We start from the raw sequence: 26043 nt of genomic DNA on the forward strand, positions 1-26043 counted from the left end.
CCTTTAGAACATATATGACTAAATTGGTGATTACTGCCTCGTTGAGAGCAAAACAGGGGAAATAATCAAATGAGTTTGAAATATATTTTATTGTCAAATTTGCAAAATTGTGAAGTAAAATTACAAAATGAACTTATAACTGAAGACAACAATTTTGTTGTAGCGAAAGATTCGCAAAGTGCAGCATTTGAAACATCAAACAATACTTCTGGAAACCATCACATTAACTTGATTAACAAGAATGCGTCATCCACACAAAAGGCTTTGCTCGTTATTCACACACACAAGCTTGAAAATAACCCCCATCACCACCCCACCCCCACCCCAACCCCACCCCCCCCCCCATCCCCCGGCCCCCAACCCCTCCCCCGCCCCGGATATATTTACATGACAGTTGTAAGCTGATCATACTGACAGTTAAAGTACAACTTCTGGGTGTAAACAGGAAATCGGAGCATAAGCCAAATAGAGATCTGTTATCAAATTTTGAAATGGGAGGTGGTCGATACCGGATTAAGTGGCTTCTTCACGTCACGGTCCTCCACTTTGTACAAGATGAACGAGATAATCCCACAATAGACCACGCTCTTCATCAGCAGCAGCGTGTATGTAAAAGACGCCAACTGCAATGAACTCAAAGGCCATTCTGAAAAAATAAGAAACACAAAATACGGCATTTATGCACAATGCGGTTCTGTAATAACGGAGACCATGCTAAATTGAAGTGTAATCATTTGAGAAAAGTGACTAATGGGCAATGAACTCCGTTTGTAAACTACAGCGGGTGAAAAACATGTATCTGCTAGATTTGGCAAAGTACTTTGATAATTAAGTAAGATTTCCGTTGCTCGTAATTCGGTTGAGTAATTATTTGTCAAAACTCCGTATTTAAAATGGATTGTCAGATCCAGTCTTAAGCATTTCACTCACGAAACCATGGAAAAAGCTACTTCCGGTGGATTTAGAATTGATAAATGAATTGTCCTTTCCAGTTTTGTTAGATTGCTTTAAACCAGAGAACAATCACATCTAAACAGGGACAAAACATTACATTGTGCAGCAGGAGGTTCTCACCGGGAAAGACCAAAAGCTGTTCAATGTTGGGAAATAGCCAAATGGAACCTCAAACACTTGCAATAGGTAGAAAAATCCCGAGCTCCGCGAAGGTGGTACTGGCGTTTCTAAATCTAAATCCATTTGGCCCAACTGCTCCACATCTGTGTTTATGCTCCCAAACCCTAGCTTCGACTCAGCTCAAAATATCCCTCTTTTTTCGCGCACATGGTTTATCTGTATCGATACCAGTCCCCTAGTCGGTACCCTTCAGTTCACTCCCTTTACCTTTTAACTACCCTCTCGATAATTTAGTTTGAGTTTTTTTTTTACTGACTTTAGAATCCCTACAGTGTTCGGTCCAACAAGTCCACACCGACCCTCCGAAGGGAAACTCACTCAGACTCATTCGCCTACACTATATTTGCCCCGGACTAATGCATCTAACCTACACATTTCTGAACACAATGGGCAATTTAGCATGGAGCCTAACCTGCACATCTTTGGATTGTAGGAGGAAACAGACACAAACACGGGGACAATGTCGCCCAAGGCTGGAACTGAACTGTGAGGCAGCCGTGCTAATCACTGAGCCAATAGTACTTTCTAGTTTTGTTCCTATCTAGTTTTGTTTCATCTATCTGTAAAATAATTTTATAATCTTATAATGACATATATTTGTTTGTGCCTTAACTCTCCCTTACAGAAAAGTTAAGCAGGCTGTTTATTTTTCTCGGTTAGGTGTAACTTTTCTGTTCTGGTAGCCTAGAAAATCAGTTTCGCTTCTTTTCTAGTGCGTCTTTAAAAGTTATAATTTAGAGAATAGCACCGTTCATTGTCAGCCCAAATGGAGTCAAATGAGGCTTCTCCACGCATACATGAAACTTTTCTCCTATCCAATCGTATTCTTCTGGAAGAAAATTCCAGTTTTTCTGTGTAAGTTTACTAATCCCCACAATCACGTTTGGTGACTTGTGTATCTGGATTCCAGCTCACCCTGTTTCTCTGGACTATTTGCAAATGTACTTTCAGGGATTATGTTGTCTCATTATTCTTCCTACCAAATCGTAGTATCGAACACTTATAGAGATGAAAGCACAATTCTTAAAAGCATGCTCATTCTACGGATTCGTGAATGTCTTCCTGTAATTAATCACGACGTTCCTGTCTTTATACTACACTCCCTCACCATCAAGTTGACATCTTGAAATGTTGGAATTATTCTTCCAATTCGTGAGTCCAAATCATCTGTGTCAATGCTGAACAAAAATGTCCCTAGCACAAGTCCTATTCAAACATTTTCCCAGCAATTTTTTTCCAGTCTGATTAGCCACTTTTAAGGCTTCCTTTTTGGAGGCACCTAGCTCTCTGACCCCACACATTCAACATACATGAGTCGGAAATCTAAATGTACCGTATTACCCTTGTCTGCTGGTCCTGCTACTTCAAGTCGATCACAACCTCCTTTACTGAAATCTGTACCGGCTAATCGTTTTTATTATCTAGGTTTTTAAACGAATTTTTTTTTGGTAAAGATATCCGGTTATCTATTTGAAAGGCTGTAACCAACAGAACTTTGGACCAAAACTGGAATTAAGTGGAAGTAACTGGGAGGGAGCTGATGCAGGCACAATGGACTATAAACTTTCTATTTCCAGGTTTCTACATTTCCATTATTTCTTTTTTGAGTGACATCGATCATATATTTCCCAAAGACTTGTTTGATTTCCAGTTTTTATATTTTCGAAAGAGCATTCATTGCCGATCTCTCTTTCATAGTAATGTCGCTATTTTCTAAAAATCTGTAAGACGCCGCTCCTAGTTTTTCCCTGACTTCTTATAAAAGGCGCAAACGCAACCTATCTGTATCCGAAACCATTTGAATTTAGACTCTTTGAGTCCTACGGCATGTAGACAGGCCATTTGGCCCAAACTGGTCCATGTCGATCAAAATGTCGACCTGCGCAAACCCCATTTTCCTGCATTTGGCCCATATCCTTCTAATCCTTTCCTATCCAAGTATTTATTCAAATGCCTTTTAAACATTGTTAGTAAATTTTTTTAAATCTCAAGATGTTCCAACTAATCATTCGAAATATGACACCGAGCCCAGTAAGGATCTCTTAGTTAATGAGCAAAATCTTGGACATATGTTTTAACGAACTAGCAGTAGGAGACGGGAATGGCAGATGTGTATGTTCTCAAAGTTTGATTAGTCAGTCAATTACCGCTCCTTTTCTATTTGTAAATGCTTGCACATTTTTTTCGAACTCTAATCTTAATGGCATGTACACCATGTTAATTTCCCTGGGTGAAGGACGTATTTAATATTTCTGTCATATTTATTTAATATTTGGTGTCATTCCTGAAATATCTCTGCATCTCTTAGTGGTCCTGCAACTATCCCGATTGTTTCCCTTTTCTATTTTAACGCTATAGAATCTATCTATCCATCTATATATATAAAATACGTACATACATATATGTACGCATTAGCATTCCTTGATCAGTTAATCTCATATTGTCTCTTTTTGACATGTATTTGAACACAGTTTTCATTAATTTGATTTCTTTCTTATCTTCGTGGTCTGTTATTACTGTCTAATTTGTGATTTTTCAGTGGAATCTATTTGTCTTGGGGTCTATTCATCATTCTTTTGAATGTTTCCCATTACTGTTCTAGCTCTTCCTTAGTCAGTACTGTTTTCCCCCAGTTTATTTTCCTTAGTTCCATTCTCATCCTTCTGAGACCACCTTTACCCATGTATTACTTTGCTCACTTTATTTGTTTCTCTAAACCCTTTTCTGGCCGAGCAGTCCGACAGTGAGAGATGGGCTGGGTTTGGTATGGGTGAGACCCCAGTAAGGACAACAGACTGTCTTCCCTGAACAACAATACTGGATTAGTTGTGTCTTTCTAACAAGGTAAGAGCGTTTCTGCACGTTGTGCGGGTGTCGACCCACCGACCAACCGAGACACCGAGCCCAGTTTCACGGCCTGGCCTCCGAGTTAATTGCCTGAACACTGGAAGCCTCTCCTAGACTTGGCAAACCGGTTCGTGCAATCACAGGAATTACCTTTAGTCTCCGTTGCTGTTTGGTTCTGAGTACTCGGCGAACACGTCTGGTCTGCAGCATTATTTTTTACATTAGCTACGGGTGGGAAAAAGAAAAACGACACATTTTAGAAGCCATTCGAGAATCCAGCGATGCAGAGGCTGGCGAGAGGGGGGTGGAAACATGAATTAGTCTATCCATTTGGAGATAATCTGTTATGGCACTGAGTAAGCGAAGCATACTTGCGGGGAGTTAGTAATCTCTGAGCCAAAGGAGTTCGGTTTGGCAAGGAATTAAAAAGTGTTAAAGAAAGAATTTTCTGCCGTTAAAACAGTGGGTGTAACACATTAGCTTTTTCTTTCAATGAACGTTTCACTTCTCAGTCCCCACTGGAGGATCAGCATTGCACTGTAACCTGGACTGATACCGTGAATTCAATACTGATCATGTTGCTCCGGTTTCATACACTTTTTTTTAGGTTTGATGCACAGACCTTTATTCGTCTTTCGGTGTTGTATTGAAAACTGCCACTTATGCTCCATTCCTTTCCCTCCGGAATTGCAGCGGATCTCCCGGCCAGGTTCCGCGGGCGCTCGGGACAACCCCGCTGGCTTTGAAAAGTTTACTCCCCCCGCCACCTCCCCCCCATTCTCGTGACAATTTATCAAATTTACAGATTCCAGAACTGATCGTTCAGAATCCGGAGTACTACGCAAGCAGGGAGTTGGGCACAGGGAGAATATTATATTGAAATAAAAGTTACGTTTCCAACACAAATGCTGGGAAGATTTTTCATCCCCTGTCAGAAGCTGTGCTAAATCGGCCCTTGCTAGAACAACCTTGGTACTTACCGACCTCAAGTACAGAACCTGATCTCTAACAGACATTGAACAGAAAATCGCAAGATTCCATTTGCAATCACTCCTGTTAAGTTATTTAAGTAACACCAAAACTGCATTGGAGTTAATAAGCTTCTGAGAAAGCTTGTCTAAAGGGCAGGGGGAATTCAATCTGATTGAACCTTCGGTATAACTTTTCTATGTGATTAAAAGCTGGACTATGACTCTACTGAACGTTATTTTTTAAAATAAAATACACTAATTTAAAATGAAAGTGTAAAATCGAACATTTCAGTCAGATGAGAGTTGATGCAAAATAATTCCTGAACCCGCTTGTACTAAGAAGTAGAAGCTAAGAGGAGACAATGGAAACAGTACCGGAAATGGAGTGCTTGCTAATCGTGGCTTTGTTTGGAGTTGCTTCATGCTCCGCGCTGCAGTGAATGCTGCTCGAGTCCCATTCAAACTTAGTGATTTTCAGGCGACTGATCACTGAGTAATTGCCGTCTTCTTGTTTTTCCACTGAGTCAGTTGACACTTTGTCTTCGAGTGCGCTGTTTTCCCCGATAGACCATTGAACCCGAATGACATTGGGAAAGAAGTCAGTCAGGAGACAGACGATGGTCGCTTTTTTATCTCTCTCCAGTTCCGTGTTGTTAGGAGGGAAGATTTGTATTTTTGGTGGCTGAGCAGTTGTTTCTGATTCAAACAAAAAAAAGAGAAATGTCTGTAAACTTCTCAGTTAAGGACAAACATAAGTTTGCAACACACACATGTGGGTGGAGTGAAAAGGAGAAATAGCTTCCAGTATGAGGCAGCGCTGAAAATGTGTTGCTAGAAAAGCGCAGCAGGTCAGGCAGCATCTAAGGAGCAGGAGAATCGACGTTTCGGCCATGATTCCTGAAGAAGGGCTCATGCTCGAAACGACGATTCTCCTGCTCCTTGGGTGCTGCCTGACCTGCTGCGCTTTTCCAGCAACACATTTTCAGCTCTGATCTCCAGCATCTGCAGTCCTCACTTTTTCCAGTATGAGGCAACCATGGGAGCATTCGTAAACCAATTGTGCAAAGAACCAGCGACCATAAGTGTGCAACCATAAGGCCATAAGATTTAAGAATAGGAGTAGACAGTTCGAGCCCTCCAGCCTGCTGATCCGACATTTCTAACGTCCATTTTCCTGCCCATTACCTGCCTTTGATTCCCCTACTGATGAAGAATCTGTCTATCTTTTGTATCCGCAAGGAATCTGCCCAACACAGCTCTTCGCGGCAAACAGTTGGAAAAACTCACAACACTTAGAGAGGAAATTCCCCCTCATCCCAGTCTTAAATTGGGGCTATGCCCTCTGATCCAAAACTCTCCCATGAGGAAAAACGTCCCCTCAGCATTTACCCTGCCAAGACCCTAAAGAATCCTAAGTGCTTCAATGAGATCATCTCTCATTGTTCTGAACTCCCAACATGTTTAGCCTTTGTTCAAAGTTATACTTTGAACAAAGGCTGTGATCTGGAATGCGCTGACTGTAACATCTGTGGAAACTAATTCAATTTTTGAAAAGTAGGAATAGATAAAGTTATGACGAGTGAGCAAAGGAGACCCGCCAACTGGATAGAAGTGGTGCGTGTATGATAGACCTAATACCTTCCTTCTCTAATCTATCATCCTGTAATTTTACCCGCGCCCCTTCCCAATTGACTTAACACTTATGCTTCCCTGGCCGCTTTCTTTGTTGAAAGATACGAAGTTGCCCCTTTCCTTTCTTTAAGAATTTCCTCGAACCAACGGTAATTAAGTTAAAGTGATCAACGCATGATAAGCAACTTTTAAAAGTGCGTCGACCCGCCGTAATATTGAAGCTGAACATGAATTAAATGCAGGTCTTTCCTCATTTTGGCTGATCGGCAATGAACGGCCCACCTTCCCGGCCTTTTGAGAGGCCCACCTTCCCGGCCTTTTGAGGCTCGGGTCCACCACGTCGCCTCTCAGTCCCTCTCACCTGCGCGGGCAGACCTACACCGGACAGCTCGCCTCCCCTTCCCACAGTCCTCCCCCGTCCTGACCTATCAAGTTACCCTCGCTTTATTCCAGAAATCAATTACTGCTCCGATGTCATAGACATCCACTAGCCCCTAAAGTGCAGATTTATGTACATTCTAAACAGTTTGGGACCTTAGTCATGTTCTTAACGCTGCTCCAAAATAACGTACCTTCAATCTGAAAGTCGAAATTTTGTAAGGAGTATATATAAATTCATATAGGCAAAATATGGTGCATGTTCGAATCTCAAACGAACACAGAGAATGGAGGAGAAACTCAGCGTGCTTTGTGTATCATAAATTCACTGCTTATTCCTTTATGTTGGACTTTGCCCATAGAGGCGACACTTGTGTGAGAGCAGTGAACGATTCGAACGGGAAAAAATGAGGTCTGCAGATGCTGGAGATCACAGCTGCAAATGTGTTGCTGGTCAAAGCACAGCAGGTTAGGCAGCATCTTTTTTGATTCGAACGGGAAACTAAGTTCCTCGTTCATCTTCGGGTCCCACTGTATCTCCCCAGTTTCTAGAGTTCCATTCCCAACAAATTAACAAATTCCCAACAACCTGTCGCCACTAAACGTCCCTTTTCGTGCCTCCCTGAAGCAGAATGTGAACTATTCCCGTGTATGATTAAATTGCTAGATTTGAAGACTCACAGGGACTCACAGTTCAGTCCCAGCACCGAAAACGGAAGATTTTTAAAAATCAGTTTGCACAAATTGCAGGGTGTATAGCTGCAAGGGAACATGACCCCGGGATGAGCAACAAAATCAAACTCACCCGTTACAATGAGCCTGGTCCCACTGCCAAACTGCAAACCTGTACCGGCCACAGCGACAGGGTACCGTACAAAATCTGCAGCGGTGAATATTACTGCCGCGTTTAAGGACTAATGTTCCAGGTCACTTACTGTAACTCTTGTGCTATTACCCATCTGCATTAGTATCATTGGATCTATGAATTGTTACTGTTTCCAGTGCTTTATTTAACTGACCGTTAGATATTTCCCTCATTAAACATGACAGGGTTTTCAGAGTAACTGTAGCAATCGGAAAATTCTGCAAACACAATTTAAGTGGTAGATCCAGATTAGCGCGGAGTTCCTATAACAGACAGGTAGGGATCTTGTTGATGTCATCTTGGCCACAATACTACATGATACATTTCGCGGTGTTACCGGATGATCAATTTTAATATTGGCAACGTTAGGTGCCCGGGGCCATGCACTCAGCACTCCCGAATCCGTTATAAAGCTGCAGTCCAGAAACCGTCAAGCCGCCTTTGACCCAAGTGCCCCAGACCTTCTCGGTATCAACCTGGAGCGAGTTTCGCTGCAATATCGCTCCTTAACCATTGTCCACTCACCTGTAACTACCAGTTTAGTCCCAGTTCCGAAGACCTTTACCCCTCACCACAGTGACATGCTACCATACAAAAACCCGGCCACTGCCTGTATCCTGAGGCTGACCTATTCGGGGAAACACCGAACGGAGATAGGGTTTTGGTGCCAATCTCCTCCAACAACCACGAGAAGCTGGCACCGTGGCCAGCCACACCCCCATCAAATATTGTACAGATTGACCGCCACACCAAACGTTATTTTTGTAAATAAATCCCTCCGAACCCTATTGAACACTTCACCACACTCACACCTCTTACCCGTAACAATGAGCCGAGTCCCAGAGCCGAATATTTTTCTCCATGCTCCAGAGGTGGCACTGCGTTATATTACATGACAATAACCAACTCAGACGCATAGACTCTCTCCCAAAGGAACTAAACCTGCATAGATCAGAAAATATCGCCCGCTCTTCTGAAAGCCATGATCCGGTTAGTCAGCACATCTCCACTGTTAGTGCAATACATCGCTACTTACATCGAAGTCTCACCTGTGACAAAGAGTTTCGTTCCAGCGCCGAAAACTTTCACGTAAGCACTGCTGTAGACCACTGTGTTACACCCCCTCACAATAACCTATCACTCGCTCTGATTATTCACCAGCGGAGTCTCCAACCCTTTTACAGTAACCACACTGGCCAAAGTGGGCACACCCAATATCAAACAATTTGTCCACCTCAACTGGTCTAGTTTCAATGATACAGAGACTGAATCCGACCTACAATCCCCCAGACACAGCTGTCACTGAATGCATTTTGAGGGCTAATGTCTCCCCAGTCTCACACTTGCATCAGTTCCAAAGTCACTAATGGCAAACTAATGGATAAAGTGAAGTCACATGGTGTGCAGGGTATTCTAGCTAGGCGGATAAAGAACTGAAGAGTAGTAGTTGAAGGGAGTTTCTCGAAATGGAGAAAGTGAGCAGTGGTGTTCCACGGGGATCAGTCCTGGGGCCACTGTTGTTTGTGATATACATAAATAATCTGGAAGAGGCCATTGCTGGTCTGATCAGTAAGTTTGCAGATGACATGAAGGTTGGTGGAGAAGCAGAAAGCAGAGGGGACTGTCAAAGAACACAGGAGAATATAGATAGACTGGAGAGTTGGGTGGAGAAATGCCAGATGGAGTTCCATCCAGGCAAATGTGAAGTGATGCATTTTGGGAGGTCTAATTCTAGAGCAAACTATACTGTAAATGGAAGAGCCTTGGGAAAAGTTGATGAGCAGAGAGACCTGGGAGTTCAGGTCTATTGTATCCTGAAGGTGGCTGCACAGGTTGATAGAGTGGTCAAGAAGGCATATGGTATGCTTGCCTTCATCGGATGGGGTATTGAGTATAAGAGCTGGCAGATCATGTTGAAATTGTTCAAGACATTAGTTTGGCAGTATTTAGAATACTGTGTACAGTCTTGGTCACCACATTACCAAAAGGATGTGAAAGCTTTTGAGAGAGTGCAGAGAAGGTTTACAAGGATGTTGCCTCATATGAAAGGTGCTAGCTATGAAGAGAGGTTGAGTAGGTTAGGACTGTTTTCATTAGAAAAAAAAAGGAGATTAAGGGGGAACCCTGAATGAGGTCTACAAAATCATGAAGGGTATAGACAGGATAGATAGAGATAAGCTTTTTTTCCAGGGTGAGGGATTCAATAATGAGAGGTCACGTTTTCAAGGTGGAGACAAAAAGTTTAAGGAGAATATATGCAGAAAGTAGTTAACACAGAGGGTGGTAGGTGCCTGGAACATGTTGCCAGCAGAGGAAGTAAAGGCAGGCATGACAGATTCATTTAAGGCATGTCTGGACAGATGTATGAGTAGGTGGGGAACAGAGGGATACAGATGTTTAGGAACTGGGCGATGACAGAAGGTTTGGATTGGCTCAGGCTTGGAGGGCCAAAGGGCCTGTTCCTGGGCAGTACATTTTCTTTGTTCTTTGTTCTTTGTTCTTTGTCACACCAACCAATGGGTTGGTGTTCCACCCATGCCCACACCTGGTACACAGATTGTCAGGGTGAGGTGTGAGGGATCGGGAAAGGGTGAAGTGGGGAATGAAGATTTGTATTTGAATCAAGTTGAGAATCAAGTTTAGAGGTAGGTTTCTTTCTTAATTACAAAAATATACTTTAATCATAAATAAACTTTTCCCTATCAGTACATATACATCTCAATCCTTTCTAAGCAGTCTTTGAGACAGAAAAAAAAAACAGAGGACATATTGGTATTTGACTGCCCAAAGAGAAAGGCATTTTTAACTCATGTAGGAAAATATTTCCATGTATTTTTGTTTAGATGTTTAGATTACCTACGGTGTGGAAACAGGCCTTTTGGCCCAACAGATCCACACCGACCCACCGAAGAGTAACCCACTCAGTCCCATTCTCCTCTGACTAATGCAGCTAACACTATGGGCAATTTAGCCTAGCCAATTCACCTGACCTGCACATCTTTGGATTGTGGGAGGAAACTGGAGCACCCAGAAGAAACCAATGCAAACACGGAAGGATGTGCAAACTCCACACAGACAGTTGCCCAAGGCTGGAATCGAATCTAGGAATCTGGTGCTGTGAGGCAGCAGTGCTAGCCACTGAGTATGAGGCAATGGGAGTCTGAGAACTGAACAGATCCCTGTTATACTTTGGCAGAACAATCTGAAACAGAGATATTTTTTCACTGTGCATTGGCGGCTAAGCTTTAGTACATCACTCAACATGTAGTTGTGGACCTTGAAATATTCAGGCTACAATACCTGGTCAAAACCAACTAGTTTCAGGTTGACCAAAGAGCGTCTTTCATGGAGTTGATGGTCCTCCAAGAGCAGTTGATGTTTGTCTCTGTGTGCATCCTGGGAAACAGCTGGTAGAGCACAGAGTTCTGCATCATGGAGCTGTTCAGCGACCAATCTCAGCAAAAAAAAACATTGCATGTCTCTCTCTTCTTTGCAAATGGACATTCCTGAAGCAGATGTGTGACAGTCTCCATTTGCTCCCCACTTCCACAGTTGCTTTGAGGACAGTGTGTGGTGGTGGCCAGTGTCATGAAGACTTTGAGGGGCAATGCCCTTCTCACCACCAGTCAAACAACATATTGGAAAGTTCACACGATTAGTCATTTTGCCAAATAATTTTGGCAGTCTGCTCAGGTAACCATCCAACAGAATCAACCTTCTCCTTTACCCTAAGGGTGTCAAGGACACCACATGCTGAACATTGCCTAATGGACTTTTAGTCAATGCTTTAGTCAAACTTTTCTATGAGGAACAGGTAATGCAGAACAGTCCAACTACAGCCATAGAGGAATGTAACATGGAAACAGACCCTTCAGTCTAACTCATTCATGTTTACCAGACATCATAAATTAATCCAAATGCATCTGCTAGCATTTTGCACATATCCTTCTAAACCTTTCATATTCATATAGCATTCAGACACCTTTTAATCTTGGTGATTATACCAGTCCCCGCCACTTCCTCTGGCAGCTCATTGCATGCACAAACTACTCTCTGCATGAAAAAGTTATCTCTTAGGTCCCTTTTAAATCTTCACCCTCTCACTTTTAACCTATGTCTTCCAGTTCTGGACTCCCCCACCTCAGGAAAAGTCCTTGTCTATTATCCTATCTATGCTCTCATGATTTTATAAACCTCTATAAGTTCACCCTTCAGCCTATAACCCTGCAGGGAAAATAACCCCAGCCTATTCAGCCTCTCCCTGTAGCTCAAAACCTCCAACCCTGGCAACATCTTTGTAAATCTATTCTGGTCGCTTTCAAGCTTCATGACATCATTCTTATAGCAGGGAGACCAGAATTGCACACAGTATTCCCAAAGTGGCCTAACCAATGTTTTGTACAGCCACAACATGACCTTCCCAATCATATACTCAATACTCTGACCAATAAACACCTTCTTCACTATCCTATCTACATGAGACTCCACTTTCAAAGAACTATATTTCTGCCCTCCAAGATTTCTTTGTTCAGTAACACTTGCCAGGACCTTACCAATAAATATATAAGTCCTGCCCTGATTTGCCTTTCCAAAATGCAGCACCTCACATTTATCGAAACAAAACTCCATCTCAGTCTATTGGCCCATCTGATTCAGTTGTACTCTGAGTTAACCTTCTTTGCTATCTCCCATCCCTCCAATTTTGGTGTCATCTGCAAACTTACCAACCATACCTCCTATGTTCACATCGAAATCATTTATCCAAATGACTAAAAGCAGTGGATAGTTTGTGATTCAAACTACTTTAGGGTGTTTCATGGCAACGAGGCCAGGCCCATCCTCCACAGCACTGGGAATAGATAGAACTTCAGTATGTAATAACACTTGGTTATTACATACCCAGGTCCACATACAACTTTTAGATTAGATTACTTACAGTGTGGAAACAGGCCCTTCGGCCCAACAAGTCCACACTGACCCGCCGAAGCGCAACCCACCCATACCCTTACATTTACCCCTTACCTAACACTATGGGCAATTTAGCATGACCAATTCACCTGACCCGCACATCTTTGGACTGTGGGAGGAAACCGGAGCATCCGGAGGAAACCCACGCAGACACGGGGAGAACGTGCAAACTCCACACAGTCAGTCGCCTGAGTCGGGAATTGAACCCGCGTCTTAGGCGTTGTGAGGCAGCAGTGCTAACCACTGTGCCACCGTGCCACCCATTTATGCAGCCACACACAAAGTTGGCTGTCAGGATGAAGTTTGTATTAGGTACATCCTTCCCCTCCTTATCTAGACCTTTGTACTTAGTGTCCAGATGAAGTGGAAGATGGCTCGGGTGACTGCAGTGGTGCAGGCTCAGGGAATAGGCTAGACCTACATACATTAACATGTATTACATGCAACAGTACAAAGAGTACTTCACTCCTGATGACGAGGTTTTAATTCACAGTGATGAGGGAATAGTGCCCTCATCTGCCCAGTTTCTGCCTCATCTTGGTGGTTCACTTCTCACAAATTTTTTCACATGTTACAACCTCTCTAAACCATATTCCGAGCACATTCAGGTAATCTATCCTCACAGTGATGGGTGAAAGGATTGGTCGACCCAGCTTACAAAGAACATGGCCTTCCTCTTCCCTTAATTTATCCTGGTTCCCAAGGCCAGTTGAACTCATCACAGATGCTCATGAGTCTGTGTACTGACAGTGGATCTGTGCAGAAAATGGCAACATCAACCATGTGCGGGGAGGCTCTGATTTACAGGCCTTCATTGCTTGGGATAGACACACCTCTCAGGCTTGCATCTTTCCTTATGGACTCAGCAAAAGGCTCTATACAATATACAAACAAGGAACCAGACAGTGGGCTGCCCAGCCTCTCTCCACATCTTATCAGGAAGTTTTCTGATTCCCACCCATGGATTAAGTCTGCACTAAAGATGGTGTGTACAGCAGTCAGATGAATTGCAGATTCCCTCTACAAAGCCCATTTGGAGATCACATCCCTCATGCATGTGTATAATATCCAGTTAAAGGCCTTCTCCTGGTCCAGAGCAATGAAGCAAATGCTCCTGTCCTGCATGTAGCTGATTGTATCTCTGAGGAGCACAATGCTCTCAGAGATCTTGTCTGGTATAGCACAGGTTTGGTTAGGATGAATCACTCGTCCCTGAGCAGATCTGACCTGATTGGCGATGACCTTAAACAGGATTTTATCATCCACATTCAACAGACAAATTGGTTACCAACTTCTAATTTCCTTCCTTTCACCTTCTGCTTGTAGATGATTGTGATGATACCTTTCCTTATGGATTAGCATGTTACCTGCCATAATCATCTTCTCGTATACCTCCAGCAGATCCTGATCAAACAAGTCCCACAGAGCTGAATAGCCGGTAAGCTACCACTTCTGGAACTTTTTATTCTTGTCAAAGGATTTGATGGCCTTGGTCAGCTCTTTAGGAGATGATGGCTGGTCCAACCTCTCTCATGTGCTGTTGGTTAAAACTTCTGTGATCGAGGGCAGGAATGCCTGGGAGGCTGTGCTGTTTGTGGGCTTTGTGTCATACAGTCTGGCATAATCTTCACTACTCTTCAGAAGCCACAACATTATGTTAGTGGATTATGACTGTCAATCTAATATTCATTTAATTTCCATGAAAGGACCTGATGGTTCAGTGGCTCCAAATTTACTGCACCATAATAAATGAGAAGGCAAGTGGTGAGGATGACATAAAGCATCTGCATAGACAAGTTAAACAAGTGGGCAAAGACTTAAAAGATGAAATATGATTTCAGAAAATGTGAGATTATATATGTTGGCAAGAATAGAGGAGTTGAATATTATTTAAACATAGAAAAACTGCAGAAAGCTATGGAACAGATGGATTTGGGAATCCTTGCCCATAAATCACAAAAAAACGCATCCGAGCTTTTTTATTTCTTCACTCATGGGACATGGGTTTTGCTTGCTGGCCAGTATTTGTTGTCCATCCTTAGTTTGCTTGAGAAGGTAGTGGTGAGCTGTCTTCTAGAACCGCTCTCGTCCAAATGCTGTAAGTTGACCCATAATGCACTTATAGGAAGAGAATTCCAGAATTTTGACCCAGTGACAGTGAAGGAACAAAGGCGGCATACTTAAACTACTGGACCTATGCCTCACAACACACTTCACATTCAACAACCAGATATATGAACAAATCAACGGAACACCCATGGGCTCATCGATCTCCGGAGAAGAAAAGGGCAACCAGCTCCCATTCCTAGACGTGATGGTACAAAGAACACCGAATGGAGAATTCACAACGAAGGTATACAGGAAAGCCACACACACAGACCAAGTCCTGAACTATGAAAGCAACCACCCCAACACACACAAATGAAGTTGCATCAGGACATTATTCAAAAGGGCCACAACACACTGCAGAGCACCTGAACTACAAAAAGAGGAAGAAGAGCACCTATACAAGGTATTCACCAAGAACGGATACCCACGCAATTTCATCAACAGATGCCTTAAGGAAAGACAACGAAATGAGGACATGCCACAACCCAAAGGACTGGCCACACTCCCATACACCAGGAGCATTTCTGAACTGACAGCCAGACTGCTGCGACCACTAGGACTCATAACAGCACACAAACCAACAGCCACCCTCAGACAACAACTCACCAGGACAAAGGACCCGATACCCAGCATGAGCAAAACCAATGTAGTGTACAAAATCCCATGCAAGGACTGCACAAAACACTACATAGGACAAACAGGAAGACAGCTAACAACCACACCAACTAGCCATGAAACAACACGACCAGCTATCCCTAGTAGCCATACACTCAGATGACAAACAACACAAATTTGATTGGGACAGCACCACTATTATAGGGCAGGCCAAACAGAGAACAGCCAGGGAATTCCTAGAGGCATGGCACTCATCCACAAATTCTATCAACAGACACATCGACCTAGACCCTATATACTGGCCACTGCAGCGGACAGCAACTGACAACCGGAAGCGGCAGATTCAAACCAGTATAAATGCCGGAGGAATCAGCACAGAAGCGCTTCACAGGAGGCTCCCAAGCACTGAAGATGTCACCTAGAAAGGGGACAAAACGTTTGCAACAAAAACTTCCAGCTCGGCGAACAGAACCACAACAAAAGAGGGCTAATCATGACCATTTCTGAAAAATGCAACAAAATTCAAATTCATGTCAAGTACGGCTGGTGCACCATCCATTGCAAAAGAAATCAATTTCTTGTTTACCTTCTGAAGGATACTTAGATAAGGGCAAAATAATATTGGAGGAGAAAGTGAGGTCTGCAGATGCTGGAGATCAGAGCTGAAAATGTGTTGCTGGAAAAGCGCAGTAGGTCAGGCAGCATCCAAGGAACAGGAGATTCGACGTTTCGGCCCTTCTTCAGGAATGAGGAAAGTGTGTCCAGCAGGCTAAGATAAAAGATAGGGAGGAGGGACTTGGGGGAGGGGCGATGGAGATGCGATAGGTGGAAGGAGGTCAAGGTGAGGGTGATAGGCCGGAGTGGGGTGGGGGCGGAGAGGTCAGGAAGAAGATTGCAGGTTAGGAAGGCAGTGCTGAGTTCGAGGGATTTACTGAGACAAGGTGGGGGGAGGGGAAATGAGGAAACTGGAGAAATCTGAGTTCATCCCTTGTGGTTGGAGGGTTCCTAGGCGGAAGATAAGGCGCTCTTCCTCCAACCGTTGTGTTGTTATGGTCTGGCGGTGGAGGAGTCCAAGGACCTGCATGTGGGAGGGGGAGTTAAAGTGTTTAGCCACGGGGTGGTGGGATTGGTTGGTCCGGGTGGCCCACTGGTTCTCACCTACCATCCCACCAATCTCCGTATACAGCGTATCATCCGCTGTCATTTCCGTCACCTCCAAATGGACCCCACCACCAGGGATATATTTCCCTCCCCTCCCCTATCAGTGTTCCGAAAAGACCACTCCCTCCGTGACTCCCTCGTCAGGTCCACCCCCCACCAACCCAACCTCCACTCCCGGCACCTTCCCCAGCAACCGCAAGAAATGCAAAACTTGCGCCCACACCTCCTCCTTACTTCTCTCCAAGTCCCCAAGGGATCCTTCCATATCCACACAAATTCACCTGCACCTCCACACACATCATTTATTGCATCCGCTGCACCCGATATGGCCTCCTCTATATTGGGGAGACAGGCCACCTACTTGCGGAACGTTTCAGAGAACACCTCTGGGACACCCAGACCAACCAACCCAACCCACTCCGGCCTATCACCCTCACCTTGACCTCCTTCCACCTATCGCATCTCCATCGCCCCTCCCCCAAGTCCCTCCTCCCTACCTTTTATCTTAGCCTGCTGGACACACTTTCCTCATTCCTGAAGAAGGGCTTATGCCCGAAACGTCGAACCTCCTGTTCCTTGGATGCTGCCTGACCTACTGCGCTTTTCCAGCAACACATTTTCAGCAAAAGAATATTGGCCCAACCAACAAAAGGCCAATGCAAAGTGTCTGTTCTACATGGGCATTCTGGCCTCCTGACCCAGTGAAAAATGAAGACAAAACAATATGTTACAAAATCAGGATGGTGAGTGTTTTGGAGAGGACTTTGCAGGTGTGTATTCCCAGTTATGTACTGCTTTTGCCCTTCTAGATGGTAGCAATCATGAGTTTGGAAGGTATTGTCTAAGGAAACTTGATGAATGTCTACAGTGCATCTTGTAGATGGTTCAGAATGCTGTGATTGTGGATCACAGGTGGAGAATGAATGTTTGTAAATGTGGTGCCAATCAAGTCAATTTTGCCTTGTTGGAGGTGGTCATTGATTGGCATGGGGGTTGGGTGCAAAGGTGACTTGCCACTTCTCAGCCCAGGGGCTGCTTCAGTACCTGAAGATTTGCAAAGGGTCCTCAGTACTTTGTAGTTATCATCAATCATCACCACTTCAGACTTTTGATGGAGGGAAGGTAATTGATGAAATACCTGAAGATGATTAGTTCAAGGACTCTACACTAAAGAGCTTCTGCAGAGATATCCAGGAGCTGAGACGACTGACCTCCATCAACCACTACCATTATCCTTTTATGACTCCAACCAGTGGAGAGTTTTCCCTCTCATTCCTTTGGATTCCAGTTTTGCTAGACTGTTTTTAGTATAGCCTCTGACCTGATCACTTCTTGATTAACGATAAGCCCCACAAAATGGCGGATTCATTGATGGCAATGCCATTGAATGTCAAGGCTTGATGGTTAAATTCTCTCTCTTGCTGGAAATGGTCATTGCCATTTGCTGTGTGTGGATGCTCCTTGCTCAAGCGTTGCGAGGGAGGAGGGTGGTGGGTGGAGGGAAACCAACAACTCGTCACAATGCACAAGGTATCTGTAGCGTGAACTCATGTGTCCCAGGTATCGTGCTGAACAAACTATGGTTTACCCGGCCACTGGATGGAGGAAGTGGCTCTGTGGTTTGGAGATGGAAAGGAGGAAATCCCTTTCAGACCTACCATTATTCCACATCTGCGTTTTGGGGATGGGGGTAGGGTGATTACTGATAGATCAATAAACTGTGGGAACGTCTTTCTTCAGCATGAGAAAACAAAAGGTTTTTGTACGAAGGTTTAACACAACCATAGCACCGTGACAGCGCAGTGGTAGATAGCTGTGTCACTCAGTACAATGTCATTGATGATAAGGAGGGTGGAACTTTCCACAACTTCGATATTGAATCGGGAGTTGAAGTCGGTGTGAAGCCAGGTGAGTTGCTGGGACCGGAGAATGCCTATCCCGCGAATGACTGTGTTTTTCTGCTGGTACCAGTAGATGGGTTGGGATGCTATGTTATCCAACCCTTCAATCCGACAGATGAATCGTGCCGTCATCCCCGTGGCCCGGGTGAGCGATAAAACCTGCTTCAAGGTCACAAGGGCTTCACCAGCAGCTGGAAACACAAACATAGAATCATTATCATCAGAGAGACCCATGCCGTTGGTGTTAGTGTTTACAATTCATCGGACTGCAGTTCATTAAGAGAACCAACATGGGTAGAACGCAGTACACATTCAACGATGCCGTGTCAGAGTGAATAGTCGAAACGGTTTAATTTTCTTGTAGCAAACTTACAAGACATCAGGGTGATCGCCAGGACGAAATAAAGTGACATACTGTCCTAATCCGGAGCTTTTTGCATAGAACGTCTTGCGCCTAGTCCCACTGGAGGGCACTGACAGTCTGAAAGAAGTGACTCCGACCCGGTCGGCCTCTAACTGGAACCTGGATCATCACAACAGTGGGAGGAGTCATGGAAATACTGACCTCACAGGAGGAGACCATATTCTTCCACAGTTTCAGGTCATGACTTCAGTCCTCCATTATATTTTTTTCCTCTTGCCACGGCGTGATCCATGAATTGAACAAAAGCGCACTTTGTCTCACTGTTTTTTAGCATATGATTTCCGTTACTAATATACACACCGGAGAATGGTGATTTAAACACTGAGGGATACGATTTACATGTATTTAGATAGGCAAAGGCTGATTAGGGATAGTTAACATGGTTTTGAGTGTGGGAAATCATGTCTCACAAACTTGATTGAGTTTTTTTGAAGAAGTAAGGAAGAGGATTGATGAGGGCAGAGCAGTGAAAATGATCTATATGGACTTCCGTAAGGCTTTCAATAAAGGTTCCTCATGGTAGACTGGTTATCAAGGTTAACTCACATGCAATGAAGGGAGAACTGGCCATTTGCATGCAGAACTGGCTCAAAGGTAGAAGACAGAGGGTGGTGGTGGATGGTTGCTTTTCAGACCGAAAGCCTGTGATCAGTGGTGTGCCACTAGGATTGGTGCTGGGTCCACTGCTTTTTGTTATTTGTATAAATGATTTGGATGTGAACTTAGGAGGTATAGTTAGTAAATTTCCAGATTACAGTAAAATTGGAGATGTAGTGGACAGCAAAGAAGGTTACTTCAGAGTACAACAGGATCTTGGTCAGATGGGCCAATGGGTTGAGGAGTGGCAGAGGAGTTTAATTTAGATAAATGTGAGGTGCTGCAGTTTGGAAAGGAAAATCAGGCCTGGACTCATACATTTAATGGTAACATCCTGGGGAATGTTGCTAAACAAGAAGACCTTGGAGTGCAGGTTCATAGTTCCTTGAAAATGGAGTCCCAGGTAGATAGGATAGTGAAGATGGTGTTTGATATGCTTCCTTTATTGGTCAGAGCATTGAGTATAGGAGTTGGAAGGTCATGTTGCAGCTGGACAGGACATTGGTTAGGCCACTTTTGAAATATTATGTGCAATTCTGGTCTCCCTTCTATCAGAAGGATGATGTGAAATTTGAAAGGATTCAGAAAAGATTTACAAGGATGTTGCCAGATTTGCAGGATTTGAACATGTTAAGATGTGGGGTAAACGCTTTTGCTAATTAAACCAAGCACATAGAAAAGCACACCTCACCTCATAATCTGTTAAAATATGAGTGACAGAGAACTACCCCAAATTTCACTATTTAAGAAAAATAGCAATTTTATTCTTTAACTCCAAATGTGAACATTAAACAACTATTCACAATCCTAATCCTCCTTCCTCTTAAAAAAAATTGTTATCTGCCTCCCGCTCTGTAACAATAAACTGATTTGATAAAGCCCTGATTAAATTTACAGCAAATCAATTTTCAAAGCCAGACAGCGGTGTTAATCTCCCTGGGCCATTTTTGGTCTTCTGCTGCAGAGATGTTTCATATGAAAAAGGGATCTTTTGTAGGGAGTGTTTGGAATAGCAGTCATTAGATTGCAAAAGGTACTCTTTTTCTCTGACTAATTGTCCAAAATGTCTGCTTTTTATACCTCAAAACATTGAATCATCGCATTTGTTCAATATTGTCAAAATCGTAATATTCAAATTCAATTGGGTTTTAGTATCTTGGGTCATAATTTAAATTGATTAGCTAAATTCGAATTGTTATGAAAACAACTCAGTATCTGAGTTACAGCTTAAATGTTACAACTTTAAGTTGTCCAGTACACTTTCTACCTGCAGTCACATGACAGATGTTTGTCAGACTTTTCAGCTTTCACTCTCTCTTAAAGGTACAGTATAAGCAATAGGGAGAGGTTGAAAAGGCTGGGGCTGTTTTCCCTGGAGTGTTGGAGGGGTGACCTTATAGAAGTTTACAAAATCATGAAGGCATAGATAAGGTAAATGCCATTTCCCTGAGGTGGGGGATTCCAGAATACGAGGGCATAGATTTAGGGTGAGAGGGGAAAAATTTAAAAGGGACCTAACGAGGCAACCTTTTCACCCAGATGGTGGTGTGTTTGTAGAATGAGCTGTCTGAGGAAATGGTGGAGGCTGGTACAATTACAGCATTTAAAAGACATCTGGATGGTATATGAACAGGAAGGGTTTAGAAGGATATGGGCCAAGTGGTAGCAAATGGGACTAGGTTAGGTTGGGATATCTGATTGGCATGGACGAATTGGACAGAAGGGTCTACTTCCATGCTATGCATCTCCATGGCTCTGACTCTATTTTATTAACTTCTATCAGGTTGCTTCTCAACCTCGCAAGCTCCAGCGAAAACATTCCAGCCCATTGAGCCTTTACTTATAATTCAAACCTTCCATACCTGGCAAAATCCTGCTAAATCTCTTCTGAACCCTCTCCAGATTGATAATATCTCTCCCATAACTACACGACCAGAATTTGGTGCAATATTGCAAAGCGGCCTCACTATTGTCCTGTACAGCCTCAATGTGACTTCCTAACTCCTATACTCAAAGGATTGAGCAATGGCGCAAGTGTGCCACACACATTTTGACCATCCTGTTTATATTTGATGCAAACTTCAAAGAATTATGTACCTGCACCCTGAGAATCCTCTGTTCTATACCACTCAAGGCCCTACCATGATTTGTATATTCTTTTCATATTTTTGCTTTGAGACAGAACTATTCATTATTCTGCCATTATCACTCCCTCTCACCATTACCATTCCTTTTGTAAGATAAAACTATAAGACGTAAGAGCAGAATTAGTCCATTGGGGGCATGGACTCTGCTCCACCATTCAGTAATAACTGATATGTTCTCAACTCCATTGTCCTGCCTTCTCCCCGTCACCCTCGATCCCCTTACTAAACAAGAACCTGTCTGCTTTTATCTTAAATACACTCAATGACTTTTGCTCCACTACATCTTTGTTCGATTATCTCTCCCATTCTGTCTAATCCTAGACATCCTTTTCGGTTTTCCTGAACCTCACCAGGCCAACATTAAAGTTAACGTATTTCTACTTGGTTTTAGTGCCAACGAAGAGACACATTCGACTCGAGATATTAACTCTGATTCTCCCTCCACAGACGCTATCAAATCTGCCAAGTGTTTTTTTCCCCGATTTTATCATGTTTTACTACTGCCGGAGACCAGTGGTGGTAATATTAGTTTTAATAATATATTTAGTTTGTCTTCTTTGTTTAATTCTGCTCAGTGGAAGTCAACAGGAAGACATCAAGCAGTCAGTTTGGAATTATGGGTCCATTAAACGCACATGCAGGTGAGACTATAAATGCTAATTTGTTTTTCAATTTTCACAGGCGAGGAGAAAAAAAACACGAATAAATGAACGGGTACCAGGAAACCTAAAAGTATGTCAGGGCTGAAGAGCTTAGTTTAAAAATAAAGATAATTGTGGAAGTAATGGGAATTCAGAAAAATGAATCTCCACGCTTTAGTATATTCCAACCTGGACTGTAATGTGAAGAGTAAGGACATTATAAATGTGTTTGCCATTAATTCTTGAGAGATCTCTGTCTTCATGAGTAAACATTGACCGCGCACTTCAAGGTATACGTACTCAGAGAATCTGCATATCTCTGTTAAAAAAAAGGTCATATCTGTCCGATTTAGTTGACTTTTTTTCTGGTGATGACGAATATAGCGGACAGGCGATTTTTTTAAAAAAAGTGATTTACATTGATATTCTGACGGGATTTGATAAGGCTCTCCACAAGCTTATTAGTAAAAATCCAAAACTCAAGGTGACATGGGATGCTAATTATTTTAGGAAGCAAAACATAGTGAGGAATTTGCCATGAGGGTGTATTCTGTTTGATGGGAATTTACAGCTTTTTTTTTACTTCGGTATCTTGTGCTGGACTTTCTGAGTCACATTTTGACCATGTGTATTAGTGGACAGCTGTGTATCCAAATTTGCAAATTAAATACAGCCGACTGTCTAGATGAGAACAGCAAATTACAAAGGAAAAATAATTGCTTTAAGTGAATGGGTAAAACTATGGCAAGTGCAGTTCGATGCGAAGAATTTACTTTGAATCTGAAAAAGATAAACTGGAATATTTACACTGCTTAATGATGAGAATCTAGGCAATGTGAAAGAAAAATAGAATTTTGGTGATCGCGTGGCTACAGGATAGGCCTCAGGAACAAAGTGTAATCAATTAGAATACTCCGATCTTGCTCGCTTGGACAACAAAACCATGACTGTGGTAAGGTAATAAAAACGGCGGCAAGGCATAGCCCAACAAACGGCAATGTACCAGCGGAAGGAGATGTAGTTTTGGTTGAGGAATAAAGAGTCGCCAGGGCACCCAAGGAGAAGTTTCCTGCTCTGCCACGAGTCTTGTCTGTTCTCAAAGCGCAAGCCAGGCCTCAGTTTCATGTACCAGCTGGCAGGAAGCGCCTCAATAATGTAGCACTGCCTCGGTACTACACAGGAAGGTCAGCCTAAATTATATGTGCTGTTCCCTGATCTCCAACTCAGTATTGCAAGATTTGCCAATGAATCACACTGTCAAAGAACTGGAATACGAAGTGAAAAGGTTCTGGTTCAGATGCGTATAATCTTGACCAGGTCCAATTTGAAAGTATTGCAATTTCTGACGCTTTAACTCCAGAAGGTAACTTTGTGCTGGAAGGTTTGCAGAGTAGGTTCACCAGAACAAGAATAAATTGCAGAAATCTCGTTTTGCTCTTTTGATTACAGTAAATTGAAGTACAGTCGAATTAGTGTATTTTAGAATACTAGAATGATGTTATTAGGTAGATACAGGGGAACAAGTTCTTCCGGGAGGAACACAGAGCAATGATGATATGTGGACTGTTTGTAGGCAATGTCAGGAATCACTTCTTCATATAAAGGGGAGTGGAAGCTGGAATTCCAACCCTCCACTATCTTCACACCCTCTCAAAAACAACTGTGGCTGCTAGGAGTCGATTCACATTTTCCCGGTCAATTTCGAATCTTTCGGATTGAGAAATATCGAGCAGATGATAATAAATTGAGTTGAGCTTCGAATTCACCATAATCTCATCGAATGGCAAAAGTTCACACGGGTAAGTGTTTGTACGTACTTTTTTTTAATTATCCAGAATGAAGTTGTTAAAAAAGGAGCCGTGACAGCGAAAAGGAGGGAGACTGAGCAGAGGAAGCTGTGATGTATTTGTAGACTCAACGGTGCGTTTGGGGTTAGCGCTCTGGAGGTCAAGAGAAAAGTTGGAAGGGAGAGAGTGTCACCAAAAGCGTTACTCGTGTAACCTTAGGGACTGAATAATGGTGGGGTAGCGAAACATAAGATAAGGATGTGAGTAAACTGTAAAATGTGGGCTAAGACAGAAAGAATGGAAGATTGCGGAAGGAAACGCGTATCAATGAGGATAAAGATTTACAGGTGGTTAATGTTGAATGACGAAAACAAATGGCAAACAGTCGCGATTGGCATACAATGGGGGGTCGGTGGGAGAACAAGACTCAGTCGGTGTTAGTGCTGTCCTGAGCACACCTTTACTCCCATCAATGGAAGAATCAACGGGATATTTCACACAATTGCTTCGCCTGTTTTTGTTCTACTGTGATGCTCCGGGATCTGTACCGGAATGGAGGAGGGATGGCGAGGATGTAATCATAGCAGAAAGTGCCAGAGAAACTCAACCGGCCCTAACAGCATTGTGGCAAGCGAAACAGAGTTCACGTTTCGAGTCCATAATAATCGCAAATGCGACCAAACCAGCACTTCACGATTTTACTTCGAGTCTACAACATCTGCAGTTTCTTACTTTCATTGGGAGATGTGGGTAGCTATTTGCTTCATATTGTAATATTCTAGAGTGTACTTTATTTAAAGGAATGTTGTGACTGTTCTCAGTCATGAGTCGGGTCTGATTTTGGCACAATATTTGAATTACAAGATTGAGGGGTTTTTGTAAGCGGACTGAATTGCCGCTTCACGCTGTGACTCTCCAATAGGCACAGTAATAGGTGGCGGAATCCTCTGGTTGTATGTTTGCAATACGCAGAAAGTGTTGCCTGAGTCCGGATTTCACAGCTTTAAATCTTTCATTGAGTGTATTATCCTTCCCATCGCTAAGGAGCAACCAGACAGGTTGTTGCCCTGATGCCTGTTTGTACCAATGGATGGGGACAAAACCGACTGATTCACTCAGCTCACACGTAATTAAAATAGAACCCCCCATTTTCCTGGTGAACGAAAGTTGATTCTGCTTTAAATCTTGTGCAAAACACTTGCCTGTGGGAAAATAAATACCAAATTAGAGATAGCTTTACAGACTGAAGTAAACAAAAAACAAAATAAAATCAACTTACGCAGAAAAAGTGGTATTAAAGCGACCCAATAGAGCCACATAGTTCCAGTCTGTGATGCTCTTTTACTAATCTACACCAAATATAAAGGGCAATGAATATGACAAAATATTGCGTGGCTGACAACTTCCTCTTGGTATATAGCGAGGCACTGCTCCTTATCGTTGTAACCTAGTTTCTATCCGACATCTGTCACAAGCCACGCCTTTCAGTCAGATTTCTACCATATTATATCTTCAATCTGTAAAACGATTGAATTACACAAGCACTTTTCAACCTGACCGTTTCAACGTTGTGATACAAGATACAAATCAACAGCACGTCCCAACGAACGGCCCCCACTCACAAAGACTGGAGCTGCAAACATGCGGCAGTAGGTTCGCCTGCCAACTGCACACAATAATGGCCAGGACATCTCTCGCCATTTCTTCTTTGTTAATGAGTCAAAGTCTTAGAACAACTTCCCTAAAAGATCTTCTTAGTTGTAAAGTCTCTGACAAAGTTGAGAGATCTTGCTGCTATGTACCACGGACAAGGATGATTTCCAAGCATGGTTTAAGCCACTGCTTTATAAACCTCCAGATTCTTTT

At 43.1% G+C, this 26043-nt stretch overlaps 1 protein-coding gene across 1 annotated transcript in view; it reads right to left on the reverse strand.

The window, feature by feature from the left end:
• Positions 1-376: 376 nt before the first annotated feature.
• Positions 377-26043, reverse strand: part of LOC132815351 (immunoglobulin lambda-1 light chain-like) — a 65289-nt gene continuing 39622 nt past the window's right edge. Inside the window, exons 3-6 of the mRNA XM_060824219.1 lie at positions 7768-7818; positions 5328-5648; positions 4132-4206; positions 377-646 (exon numbers count right to left, since the gene is read on the reverse strand). Coding sequence (XP_060680202.1) covers positions 480-646; positions 4132-4206; positions 5328-5648; positions 7768-7818 — 614 coding nt within the window. The 3' untranslated portion in view covers positions 377-479. The remainder of the gene's footprint in view (positions 647-4131; positions 4207-5327; positions 5649-7767; positions 7819-26043) is intronic.

The sequence above is a fragment of the Hemiscyllium ocellatum genome, chromosome 4 (genome assembly GCF_020745735.1).
Source record: "Hemiscyllium ocellatum isolate sHemOce1 chromosome 4, sHemOce1.pat.X.cur, whole genome shotgun sequence".
Taxonomy (NCBI): domain Eukaryota; kingdom Metazoa; phylum Chordata; class Chondrichthyes; order Orectolobiformes; family Hemiscylliidae; genus Hemiscyllium; species Hemiscyllium ocellatum.